The sequence below is a fragment of the Astyanax mexicanus genome, chromosome 19 (assembly GCF_023375975.1).
Source record: "Astyanax mexicanus isolate ESR-SI-001 chromosome 19, AstMex3_surface, whole genome shotgun sequence".
NCBI classification, from domain to species: Eukaryota; Metazoa; Chordata; class Actinopteri; order Characiformes; family Acestrorhamphidae; genus Astyanax; species Astyanax mexicanus.
The window spans coordinates 33,132,903-33,147,207 of NC_064426.1; the positions used below are offsets into that span (position 1 = coordinate 33,132,903).

The 14,305-nt window shown below is 34.8% G+C and overlaps 1 protein-coding gene across 1 annotated transcript; it reads right to left on the bottom strand.

The window, feature by feature from the left end:
• Positions 1 to 3,790: 3,790 nt before the first annotated feature.
• On the bottom strand, positions 3,791 to 10,966 carry si:dkey-225f5.4 (ZW10 interactor). Its single transcript, XM_007232227.4, has 10 exons — positions 10,907 to 10,966; positions 9,713 to 9,809; positions 9,447 to 9,570; positions 9,085 to 9,242; positions 8,929 to 8,985; positions 8,614 to 8,756; positions 7,120 to 7,285; positions 6,874 to 7,013; positions 5,262 to 5,424; positions 3,791 to 4,243 (listed from the first exon to the last, which is right to left on the bottom strand). Exons 1-10 carry the CDS (start codon positions 10,927 to 10,929, stop codon positions 4,178 to 4,180), a joined length of 1,137 nt encoding a protein of 378 aa, XP_007232289.2. The 5' UTR covers positions 10,930 to 10,966; the 3' UTR covers positions 3,791 to 4,177.
• Between the last annotated feature and the right edge of the window lie 3,339 nt (positions 10,967 to 14,305).

The following is a 14,305-nucleotide window of genomic DNA, read 5'->3' on the forward strand; positions in this document are numbered from 1 at the left end:
AAGCCTTAAGCTCTTGAACATGACTTTAGTCTATGTAAGCATAGCTGATCATCATCCAGCCTCCACCCTTTACCCAATGCCTTGGGGTGGTTCCTTAAACTGCCTGTTTGTGGTTAACCTGAACCGTATAGAAATCACTTACAGCAGGGAAGATAACATTAATAACATTAATCTGTTAAGTAATATACTAATAAAACATAACATTAGCATCACTGGTGGGTAAACTGAAAAAAATTATCTTCATCTACAGTGGCAAGGGGTTGGATATAATAGCCAGCAAGCACTCTGCCGAGGGCCTCTGTGATGGGCAGACAATTGAGTTAGAACATCTCCAAAACTGCTTAATATAGACTTTTAGTTTCTGTCACACAAGTTGCTCCCAAGCTAGTAAACAGCTGTGGCTGTGATAATTAACCCAGCTAGCTACAGAAGCTTAGTGATTACCTGCTCCACAGAACAAAAATAGCCAGCTAGCTTTTTTGTTGTTCAGAGGTGAATATATAAGCATCTAGCCTGCTACTATCCCCGGCTAGCACTGCTGGAGCAGCATTAGCATTAGCCACTAACCACACTAATCCCTTTTGCTGTTCAGAGGTGAGTATTATCAGTCTGTAGCCTGCTCAGGGTTCCTCAGGGTGCCGCTGTCAGGCGGCATTTACTAGAGCTAACCGTGGCTAGCCCTAGCAGTTAGCCGCTAATGCTAATGCACCCGCACCCAGCCTTAGAGGAAATATATGGAAATCTTAACTTACTGTAAACAAACAGAAGTGCTTTACTCACCCAAATACAGTTTTCAGAAAAAAAAAATGTTTTTTAAGAATTACAATTTTGTTTACTTAGCTTAGCTTTACCCCCACCCAGCAGCTAGACCTGCTGAAATAAAATAAAAAAAACATGGTGACACCTCTGTTCCTTGCTAGTGTCGCATAATGCGCTTTATAATCCATTGTGCCTTATGTATGAAAATAGACCAGAAAATAGATGTTTATTGATCGTGCGCCTTATACTTTGGTGTTTTTTATAGAGCGAAAAATACATACATACAAGTATAAGAAAGATCAATAGAAAGGTACCTCAAGACTAGAGAACGTAGTCTTTAAGAAAAAGATCAAGAACAAGAATCAGTGCAACAAGTACAGCAATCAAACAGTTCAAACAGAAACGGCCATGAGCCAGTGGAAAAGATGTTCAGCAGCTCAGCAAGGTCACAGTGACCTAACAAACACTAATCAGGTAACTATGGTGCCGCACTGTAATTCAGTAAAATGACCTTTTTTTTGCTTTGCTTTGCTTGAAAGTCAAGGACTCTGTTTCGTAAGAGGCTGAAAACCATCACCACCCACTCTGTCTTACTTTTCATTAATTTTCCCGGAGACGAGAAACCTGATCTATGAGCAGGATTACCAAAGCGCACAGCAGAGCCCGTCCCCTTCCCACTGCTCACAGAACAGGAGCGAACGTGACGGAGGAAGTGAAGAGGTTCTCCTCTCCTCCTCACACATGGACTGCAGAATTGGGTCAATCCGCCCTCATAACCAACTTTTCACAGCCTCCTCTCATTGGCCCATTCTGGAGAAGGCCTCACATCTCTGCCAGCCAATGGGAGCTAAGCTCCTGCCCAGCAGAGCTGAGAGGGTGTGAGCACCACTGAGAGAGTCTTTCTAGTTTAAGGTGTGGAGTGGCTGTGGCTGTGACTGAGACTGAGACTGGGGAATGAGGACAAATACCAACCAACATGAGCTTGATCTGCTGTACATTTCATTACGACAAACGTAAGCAAAAAAAAAAAAAAACATCAATGAATGAATGGATGGGAAAATGAATGAAGAACGACAGAGAAAGAGACAGAACAGACAGGACAGACTGAAGAAGAGCACCCTGTAACTTCCTTTATATAATCATATAGAGTATGCTCATAAACTGGAAGAGTACAGGACAACCAGCCAATCCTGAAGCTATAAACACAATGGGGCTCTGAAGTGTTATCTAACCTCTGTTAAGTCACTGACTTTTACTGGTTAAATAGTTTACACAGTGCTGCTTTTAGAGGTGTGTGCTGCCTCCTAGTGGTTCAGAGTTCTGAGTTTTCCATATATGATGAGAAAGTACAGTATGGTACATAAACTGGAGCATGTATTTAAAAAAATGTATGTTTAAAATGTATACAATCATCTCTATCTCTCAGATTGTGACTAATTAAATATGTCAATAGAATGGATCAATAGAAGTGTTTAAAAATGACCTGGCGTAACATTTTACAGAGACTTCCACTGAAAGTACTATACCTTTCTCCAAATACTATATAGAGAGGAGATTTTATTTTTTATAAAGAGTTTATCCTACTTTTGTTTGAGTAACTGTCACTAAAGTCCACCAAAGACTTTCTAATACATTATGGAGCACTGCAGAGATGATGTGATCACATTCAGCAACAATAAGTGTCAAAGAGAGTATGCAAGCTCTGTGTGGGTACCAGGACATTTGCACCTACATCTCCATCTGCAATGTGTGCAACTTAGTAGAAGTAGTAATAACATGCATGTCCTGGACAGGATAATTAGTCATGTTTAATATAGTGCAGCAAATATAAAACAAAACAGTGTATTAAACTGTTTAGTCTAATTATTCTAATGCATTTTAAAATTTCAGTATCTTATATAAAAACATTTACTCACCACCATATTACACCTAACACACAAAAAGCTTGGTATAAAAGTTTGAGTTAGTTCAGTACTAGATCTGAAAAAAAAAGAACAAAATGTGCCCAGTATACTTTTCAGAACTGCGACCAGTGATCTTAAATCACTTTTTACTATGATTTTTTGGTGTGTTCTGCCCCCTAGTGGTGTAAGTAAATATTATTTTGCATCTCCAAACAGTGAATTTTTCCAATAAAATAATCATTCATTAACAATTTCTCCCTTTTAATTACTATGATTGTTCATTATTTTATTTTTAGATGCCTTTATGAATGAAAAAAAAAATAGGGCTGTCAACATTAGTTTATCTGGAAACTTTTTTTTTTTTACACAAATTAATAGTGACAAATTTTACAGAGCCTGGTGATGCGTTAATAGTTTTATTTAGTGATAAAAAATAGCAATGCATACTGCTATAGAATGTATACGTATAGAACATATATTACTTTTTATTTATGCTGAAGTTCATGCTCTTTTTCTCTTATATTGAGTGGTCTTACACACACACACGTTTCCTCTTTTCACGCTGTTGAATGTGGAATATGGAGCTACACCAGTTTTTTATTTTTCTCCATTTAACTCTCAGTTTAACTCAGTAACTATTACAAAAATTACAATATTCTAGTTTAAAAACTACCCTGCTATACTATAATACAGTAAAAAAAAAAAAAGAATCTAGTATGCCAGGTTCAAATCCCCATTATCACCCCTTCCCAAAAATATAGTTAAGTACCAGCATTTAAAAAAATGTAATCATGATTTTATTCATGATTATTCACAGAATATTGTTTTGAATAATACAACTTTTTTGTAAGGGATTGGCACCAATAATACAAATCTGTGTCTCGAACACTATCATTTAAATTTAAATTTAACAATTTTAAATGTATTTTCTTTGGATTATTACTGCTAGAAGACATACAAATCTACAGAAAATATCAATTTAAAATACATTTTATATTTTCTTGATAATTAAAAAGCAGCAGCATTATATTGTACTATATACTTACTTTAAAAACAAAACACTAACATAAACCTTTAGACTTTTTCCATTTTAAAAAAGCTGTACAGTAACTCACTGAAATTATAAATATTGAAACAAAAACTTGATTTATTGAGCTAACACTGTATTTAATCTAGTTATATATTTAGTCATGTGATATTTTAAACAGTCAAAGGCCGGACATTTTCCCCCCAATATAAATGAGTTTATTATACAGGAAAAACACACAGAAACAATAATAACATACAGACACATACAGAAATACAAACAAGACAAGACAAATGAAACAAGACTGTTAATTTAGAATCATGAAATATGAACACTTAGAAATTTTTCACATACAGACAAAGAAATAGTTAATTTCAGTATTCACTAACACAATTGACTCATTGTCTGTTTTAGATTTATTTGAATAGACTCTATTCGGTGCTGAGGACCCTTCTCCACCTGCCTTGACTGGAACTGAAGTTGGTGCTCAAAAATCCGGATTGGAGGAGAGGAACTCAAGCCAGTCTGTTAGCACAGGATTCACCACAGGAGGCTGGAATCAGAACAATTGATCAGTGCACTGATCACACACCATGTGCAATCTGATTCATGCACATTCATTTATTATAACTAATTGCATTAAAAACGGTGTTTCAACTGATCACTGTAGAAAAGATTGGACAGTTCTACTTTTCTCAAAAATAGCAATATGACATGCAGCACTGCCCATCCCATACGTTTCAATGACAAACCAGCCTATTATCGTTCACTTTTTATAATTGCCACCAGAGCATGCATACTGTCTCACAGCAGCTCAATGATCAAGGACTGGACTGTAGAAGCTTTGGCTTGTCTCAGTAGCAAACAAAACAAAACTGGGCTCTGGTACTGCAATTTGACTGGTAAAAAAAAGAATACACTTACTAGACGAACTAAGCATAATGGAGAAATCAGTGGAAAATGCTTCTGGTACTTTAGAATGCTCTGTAAACTCAATAAAGGCCGTCTGAGACACTTGGAAGGTCTGGGAGGGAATGAAGCTAGCCTGGCTGCAGGTTGAACCAAGCATTGGATTTTATCATTTGTACAGACTGGAATCGAATGGAATCATGGTGTACATATAAGGTACTGTCCACATATTCTTGCTGTTACAAGTAATTATGTGCTGAAGAAAATATTTAATCAAGTACTTACCTGCACTACAGTATCTAATAAAAACAGGGAATGTTTATTTTTTTGTGAATGCTTAACACACTGTATTAATAACCTCAGGGTAGACTTTATAGCTCTAGCTGAAACAAACTGTATATTCCATGACTGACAGCTCAAAATAAATAAAAATATGTACTTGATGGTTTTCCTTCTTTTTTTTCTGTTGTTCAAATCTTGTACTAAACCATGCTGTCCATGATTATATAGAGTAAAATGAGCCACAACTATTGTGTTGAATTACATCCACACCAAAAAGCCATTAAGAAGGATGCTGATATTTTAATTGATAACTTGAATAAGTTTCATTATTTCATTGCATTACAACAAAACACATCATTTTATATCTCCCTTATGTTTACCTGCAGTGTGGCAAGATCCAGCAGGTTGCCGTCTTTGCGTACAGAAAGTAGTTTGGCTCTCCCTGCAGACGGGTAACCCTCTCCCAGCTCCAGGTGACACACTGTGGTGGCAGACTTCAGGAAGATTAGCAGCCGCTTAGCTGGGCACCAGTCAATGGCATACCTGAAAAACAATTTTCACATTTAAGTAGCATGCTAATAAATTGTATACACATCTGATCTAAGACCACATATTTAAATCAACTCATATTGAAAAGATTAGATTTGATAAGTGCACACTGCCCTGAGCAAAAAAAAAAATCAGAATGTCATATTCAGGCAAAAAGATATGAACAAAGCCAAAACTGTATCCTACCCTAGCCACTTGACTACCATATGTGACAATGCTAGACATTTTACATATGGAATTATGTCAGTAGAACATCTACAGAAATATTTTATTACGGTAATAATATTTTAATTATGGTATTTAAAAAAAAAATCTTGGATATTGGAATCATCTAGATACAAAAATATCACATCCACTGCAAAAGAACATTGCCTTCTAGTCATGCAAGTCAAACTCATGCTTAATTTATGCCTTTAGTCCATTAAATTGAGACTGATTATTAAAAACCTTATGATTCAGCAGAAGGGCTGCAATTAAATCTGAAGATTTTTATAATTCCCTCCATTTGTATTTCTTACTGGTGAAGCTCCCGAGCCAATGCATGTTTTACGGCATCCTGACAGATAAACCTTTAGGGCCCTGATAATTGATATACCCATATAAAATTACAAAGTAAGTTATAGGAGACATTAACACATGTCAGATATTTATTCTTTTTTTTTTTTTAGGAAATTCAACTTAAATGTCTTTAATTAAGATATAAATATTAACAGGCAATATTACCTTGAATTTGATCATGTTTTGTGAGGAAGTTTTTTGTAACCATTTTACTGACACAAAAAAGTCCTATTTACTTATTATCAATATTTTCTTTTTCATTGCGATCTTGAATTGCCACAGTAACCTAAATTGCCAGGTTCGCACTTTTCCCACTAAACTGGGCTGAGAATTTGGGGCTGCCAAAAAGCCTTAAATGCAAATTATTCAAAATGAAAAGATGCTGTGTTGTTAATGTCTGGGGCAACCTTAGATATTGAGCTAATTTAAGTTTCTGATGGCCAGGGTTTAGGGCAGATTTTTTTTGCTGGACCTGGCAACCCTGGCTGCCGGTAACTCACTGTCTGCTTTCTCTCAATCACTCCAGAGACCACAGAAGTCACTATATGGGAGATTTGAACCCTGCAAATGTGTTTAAATGTATAATGAGCTTATGAACAGTGAGTATGGCTGTTTTCTTGTCCCTTATCTATTTTTGGAGTCACATAGAGCGAGCCAAGATTGTGAGTCCATTACTTCTTTCACAGGGTGTAGTGAGCTCCATCGTACATAATGATGCATCGGCAATGAAATTCTGTGTCGACAAATTTTTATAGTTGTCAAATACGTCGACTAATCGCTGCAGCCCTGTACACGAGTAACTACAAAATATTTAGTATCTATAGTGTAAATATTATTCCACTTACATAATAAAGACGGCAAGGAAGTGCACTGTAGAATGTATACCTGGAGTGCAGAGCCTGGATCTCAGCAAGCATCTCTCCTTGACTGATGTAGCGCTGCATCACCTCCAGTAGAGCAGCACTCAGCTGCCTAACAGGGCCTTCTACTGACTCCTCTGATAGACCTGCGGTGCCCTGAAACACCTGTAGGGATTGAACATCGGAAGGTTGGCTACTGGTTCTATATTTTAAACTTGGAATAAACCATTTTACCATCACTCTACAGAATGCTAATCATCCAATAGTGTACCTGGAGTTTGAAGCCATCGTTCGGGGTCATAGTGACAGAGAGACGTAGAGGCTGCAGGGACTGCTGGGTAGAGTGGGGCACAAGCTCGAGACACAGCTCAGAGGGGCTGACCGACAGCAGCCTGTACTCCATATTAGCTTGAGTGGCTGCTATTACATCCCTCAACCTAAGAGAAAACAGCAATAACCTTTAATACAGTTATGGACTAAATTAGGACACCTAAACTACACAAAAGTATGTACATGTTAAGACACATACACTACTTTACTTAAGTCTTAACAGGTTATAAACAGACAGTGTCTTTCACACTTCCAGACTGAGCTTTCCCTACTTTAAGGCAAAGAAAAAAAGTTGCTAGAGAGAAGTGGAACTACTTCACTATACTTAAATACTAAAATGTTGTATCTGTATCTACTAGAGTATTTTTTTCACCTACTTTCACTTTTACTTAAATACGTTGAGTTTTTTATGTGCTGCATTCTTACAATTACAGAATAAAATATTACAACTCATTTCAAACCCACATTATTAATGAAGCCAGAGCAGTAGATGCTCTGCACCTTCACTGGGTTTAAAAAAGCTCTTCATCATAATCAAGTGATCAAGCTGATTTTATAAGAAGATTTTGCTGCTCCCTCCGCTTTCTGTAATAACTACATAAAGCAGTACTGTACTTTTACTTGCAGTGCTACGTCCTTTAATACTATATTTCACAATAAACTACTTGCAACACTTAAGTACAAAAATAGTTGAATACTTCCACTTAAGGGTGGGCGATATGGCCCTAAAATAATATAACGATATTTCATGGTATTATCGCGATAACGGTACTCTTGGCGATATGACAAAAAATAAAAAAATACACTACTGCAACAAAACAAAACTTTACACTTTTTCTACATTTTATTATTGTATACGATATGATACAGCACACCCCTAACTGAGATAGTTAAAAAAAAAAAAATACAAAATTTTTGCAGACTTGTAACAGAATCAATAATCCCAAATGTCATGATACTAATAATGCACTCCAAATATCTCCATATATCCAGGATTGAAGTAAAATGAGTGATACTGGACAGATATAATCTGTCTCTAGTAGATATATAATAGGAAATGAGAAATGTGTGAAATTTTCTTTTGCTTAAAACAGCAAAAAAGTCCTACCCTAATGTGATAATTAGGGGGGAGTGTTATGGCACGATATTTCAGGGTATAATATCGTTCACGATATTCAAAAATGTGGGTACGGTATGATATGGCACACCCCTATTTCCACTAGCACTTTTACTTAAGTGTGGAGCTTAAAGAACACTTCAACTTCTACTCTACTTCTACTTTTTTTCTTCTAGTGCACTTGTACTTCTACTCAGGTCTGGCTCCCTAGTAGTTTATACTTATCTGTTGTTAACTCAAATCTGCTTGTATTTCTCTTGTTTTTGTTTCCCCTCAACACACACAGATTTTTGATCATTTTCCAGGGATGACACTTACCTGTCTCTATAAGATGTCCAATCAGCCAAGCGTGCCAGCTGCTCCTCAACTTCAACTTTGAGCTCAGTACGACGCCTTTCACAAGCTCTCAAAGCATTCTGGGCTGCCTGCAGAGAATCATCTAGCTGCAAACTGAGCTGGATCTGTGGGTTAACAATTAAGTATGAGAGTGAGCTTGTTTGATAACACAAAGCCATGTTTACGACAATCTACATACAAAACCAACCGACAACCTGTTAGAGAATTAAGGAATGAGCATGCTGTACTCTGAATACTGCTGTCTGGACAATGACTAAATAATATAGCTAGGCTTACTTCATTTCTCTGCTTCCGTTTTGCTGCAGTTCTTTCCTTTTCCTTGCACTCCTCCTTCTGAAACAGATTACACATGTAAGTATTGCTTGAGATCAGTAATGTTATTTTTCTTTTAAGTTTACTCATAATCTAGACACGATGATGGGGTCAAATTACTTTTTTCTCCAGTGCTATCAGCAAAGCTTCCAGTCTCTGACGTTTACTGTGCAGTTCATTCATACGCTCGTCCAGCGTGAGTATTAGACCCTCCACTTCCTGAACTTGCTGCTGATAGTCAGCTTTCAAAGCTTTCCACGCAGCACGGGCCTCTCCACCTTTTTAAGCAGACAGAAAAATACAAAACCGGCCCCTAATGAACATGCCATTAATTCACAGGAATACATATATACTTTAGCATATCTTTAATATTTCTTATTTTATAACATCAAACATAAAATAAAAACATGCATATTCAGATTAGGAAACAGCAACTGTAAACCATTTAGCAATTTGAGTGCATAGACACGTTTTATTTTTACCTGGATGAGGTGGACATGGCTCATTCAGGAACTGTTCTGCTGACTCCATACCTGCCAGCAGTTTCATCATACCATCCAACACACAAAGCTGCTGACACATAAGCTTCTGTTTTCGCCTGCAGTCCTATACACAATCACACACAAACACACTTATATAAAAAAACCTGAGTTGTAGTCAGAAAAGTGTGTATGTATAAGCGATCTTTACACAAAGGTACAATGTATTTTTCTTGTAACTGTTCACATTTACCTAAATGGAGGCTCACCATTAAATAGGATGTCATAATCTCTCCCTCTCCAGCTTCCTGCACCTCTGTGGAATCGCATGGTTTCAGGTGAGAAGGGTTGGTCTGTTCCAGTAATCTGCAGTTAGAGACAGTTAGCAAAACAGTAAGTTGGCAAGGTTAGCCAAGAGACATTGGTCTTGAATCCTTAAAAAATATTTAACATTTATTTATAATATTTATACAATTTCATATTTCAAAAGGAACACATTAAAAGGAATGTGTTCATGCATTATTATGCTATTCTATCATTTTATCAGTGGCATTAAAATCATTGATTGAGATTATTTTTCTAAAATAGATTTTTTTTTTAATAACTGCTTACTTGACAGGTTTGTTAACTGTGTTCTCTCTTGTCTTTTTAAAAACCTCTTATTTCTACTGTAAAATGCATTAAACTGTTTTAGACATAGCGGTTAAGCCCTGCATTAAGTAAAAAATTCTACTATTTACTTTCAAGGCCATCCACAATCTTTCCACACTAAGCTATATTTTTAAAATCTTTTCCATGTTGCTACTCCCTTTCGCTCACTCAGATCATCCTCCTAATTTCAACTGACTATAAGTTACCCTCTGCCTGTTTTTTTCATTGAGTGCCAGAAACGTGCCTATGAAATAAAATGGATTATTATTATTATTATTATTATTATTATATGCTCTACAACCTTTTGCTGTTAAAATGTTAACTGTTTTTGTCTTTTTAATCAATATTTTATTGATTTTATTAAGGTTTCTGGTTGATTCTTCTGTTCGACTGTATGCTAAACTATCCTCTTTAACCATTGCGCTTTTTAAAATAGCCATAATAACTGTTAGGTTTCCTGAAAAACGTGGAAAAATACGTTATTTTAGGAAGGTTTCGATATGAAAAGTGAGTATAGCCAGTTGGTAACTTAATAGAGGCTTACAGTAGTTTACTAGGCTAGTAGTTTAGTGTTAGCTCTGTCTTAACAGAGAGGCTAGGTAACCTAGCTATGTAGCTAACTAGCGTTTTAACCTATTCGGCGTTTTAACCTAACGGTTCACTTTAACGGACTATAAAGCTTTTAGGTACACGCTGTGACAAAAAACATTAAACGACAAACACCGGTATTGAGTGGTAAGACTTGCCGTTACTCAAGTTCGGTAAATAAAGCCAGTTTTTGCTCGTAATGAAAATCCACACTGAATACTTACGCGACACCTCGCTCTGCCGCCATTGTTGTTTTGAATCTTACCCGCCTATTACCGATTGGTCAGAATTAGGACCAATCAAACGAGGCCTCAAACCAGCAGCCAATCAGATTATTTACAGCCAAATAATAGTATTATAAAAGTAAAAAAAAAAACTATTAAGACATTATGCTTTATTATTTTTTATAATTGTTAAGTTAACTATAGGTTATTATTTCATTTGGTTTTTAAAACGACCTGTATCTTAATGTATCGTTAATGTATTTGTATAAAATGCCTTTATTTCCATTTCAGAATTCTTTCTGAACAATGCCTAAAAACGGAGAAAAACAAAAATCATTATATTTGGAAGTAAAGTATTTCTTTTTTAAACATACACTACAGTATGCGGAGATGCTGTTACCCAGTTGCTTAAATAATTTATTATTAATTACTTATTTTTTTAGTTTACTTATTTTTACTTGGTTATTTATTTTTTAGCATTTTTAAATGTAACAATATTAACTGTAAAAGTCATGATGTACCTTAAGATTTGAAAGTGCCATGGAATTATTTTGATCCCTTTGTGTATTTTTGTACGTAAATGCATTAACATGCTACTATAATATAATTGTATCAGTGGCATTAGGGATGCACGTTTGGCCGAAGTTTTCTGACGTATTTATTGTGTATTTATTGTATGCTGGAAAATAACCAGACATCGCTGACCGAACTACAACGTTTTTTATTAGTTTAAATGGATCTATGGTTTTATTTCACTTGTTAATTTAAGAAAGAGGGTTTAAAGCTGTGAAGGAATAAAGTTGTCTATGGAGGGAGCAGTTAGCCAAATAAATGAAAAAAATATTTTTAGAGGAAACTAGGGTTAGGGTTTACGGGTTTAATTTTACTGTGTGCTTACAGCTGTTTGAAAGCTAAAATGTAAGGGAAATAGATTTTACATTTGTTTTTCAGTTTTTTAATCAGTTTCTGTGATTTTGCTATTTATAGGTATATGTTTCAGTTAAATGAACATTGTTGTTTTATTCTATAAACTATGGAAAACATTTCTCCCAAATTCCTAATAAAAATATTGTCATTTAGAGCGTTTATTTACAGAAAATGAGAAACGGCTGAAATAACAAAAAGGATGCAGAGCTTTCATATCTCAAATACTAAAAACAAGAAAACAAGTTCATATTCATAGTTGTAAAAGTTCAGAAATCAATATTTGGTGGAATAACCCTGGTTTTTAATCAGTTTTATGCATCTTGGCATGTTCTCCTCCACTAGTCTTACACACTGCTTTTGGATAGCTTTATGCCACTCCTAGTGCATAAATTCCAAGTAGTTCAGTTTGGTTTGATGGCTTGTGATCATCTATCTTCCTCTTGATTATATTCCAGAGGTTTTCAATTTGGTAAAATGTTTAAGTGGTCCCTTTTTTTTCAGAGCTGTGTATTGGCATCGACATTGGAAGAAAAAATTGTAAAGAATTTCCACATCAGTGCATCTCAAAGAATCTTAAAATGCCAAATTATTATTATTTTTGAGATAGAATGTTCCTGGTCCTATTGTTTAGTGTTTTTCCTCTTTTTAACACACCTAATCCAAACAATCAGCTGATTAATCGCCTAATATTCAGTTAAAGTAGGAAAAATCACTAGCCAGTATTATGGCTAGTTTATAACCAGGGATACAAACTAATAAAATACAGAGACATATTCTATACATTTGTGTATATATGGGCCATTCCACCAAATGGGTGCCATTTCTGTCCCCAGGAAATTACGTGTATAAATGTGCACACAAAATAACTTTACAATACATTTTATTATTAAGCATAGCATCTTGTACATTGATCTAATTGCAAAAGTAAGATATGTAATATAAAACATTAATATTAATATAAAACTACTTAGAACACTGAATAAATAGCATGTGTTACCTGTCCCCACTCTCTAACTATAAACTTAACCATGAAATATAATTAGTAAAACCTTCAGAGATGCAATTTTTTTGCATTGTTGTGTGACTCCAAGTTTCATCTATGCTTTAAATATTATTTTTTTTCCCCATAGTAAATTTTCAAAAATTAAGTTAAAATACACATTTTAGTTGTCCCTGGGTTTTCACTCAGTCCTGTTACCGTTACACATTAACCCATCTAAAAAATCTGAAACATTCTACATGTCACATCTACAACAGGAAGTGACATCAGCTGGTTCTTCTGAAGATCATGGGAAGACCAAAATTAATTTCCCTAATTTATTTTTCTGTATATTTGATTTTATTGTAACTCTGACTGAGGAGCTTAATCTCAACACTCTGTTCTGTTACCTAAATTAATGCTTAGGTCTTATTTGTTTATTGTTTAAGCACACTTTTTGGTAAAATCACTAGAATGTGTCCTCATGCTATTAGCATTGCCACCATTAAGCTATTTTTCATGTTTTTGCTAATTCTACGCTAAAAACTAATTCCTTTTACTTTAATTCCTGTTACTCAAAACACAAAAAGTAACAGGAATGATTATCAGTAACAGAAGTGATTTTTTGTCATAAATATCAATTATTTAAACATGCAACAATTTATTTAAATGTATTTAAAATAAACACTTTCTTTAGAGAAAATGAAAGGAATCAGTGGACTTGCTTTTAAACATGCTTTTTAAACATCACATGAGTTTTGTAACCATCTTTGGCTTAGAAACCTTGTAAAAATTAATTAAAACTACTTGAGATTGCCCGGTACGTTTTGAACAGATAAACAAGTGTTATTAGATTATTTAAATATAGATTCATTTCTCAGGGAAGTAAAAAGATATTTATGAATAGGGGGCTAAGTTTTGACCAATGGGGTCTAAGAGTAAGCCTTCCAAGAGGATATACTACTTAAAAAAAAATAATGTAATAAATAATGTAAAATAAACTATTTGCTATTTTACTATATCTTCTGTGATAACAAAGGACTTTGAATAAATGTTGATTTATGTTAAGGTTGATGGGTGAAAAAATACCCTTAAACAACCTTTAATATTAGGTTGTAATTATCACATTAAAATCAACATTCATTTAATGGTTATAAAATGGTATGGTCTCTGAATATACACTTACAATGCTTTTACAAGAAAAGTTCTTCCCACAAATAATAATATAAATATTTATAATTATGACCTAAATGTCTGTTTTTACATTGCAAGACCATGGTACAGGCTTTAAGCGATATGATTATGTGATGTGGTCTTTAGACTTTGTGGACATACTGTAGTGTTTATGCAGGTTGTGTATTGTATAATGTGTCTTATCCCCGTTATGTATTATATGTCTATTTATTTGTATTGATAGCTACACTGAAAATGACTGAAATATGCATTATTAAACCAAACACATACATAGAGTGACAGAGCCTGGACACAAGGAG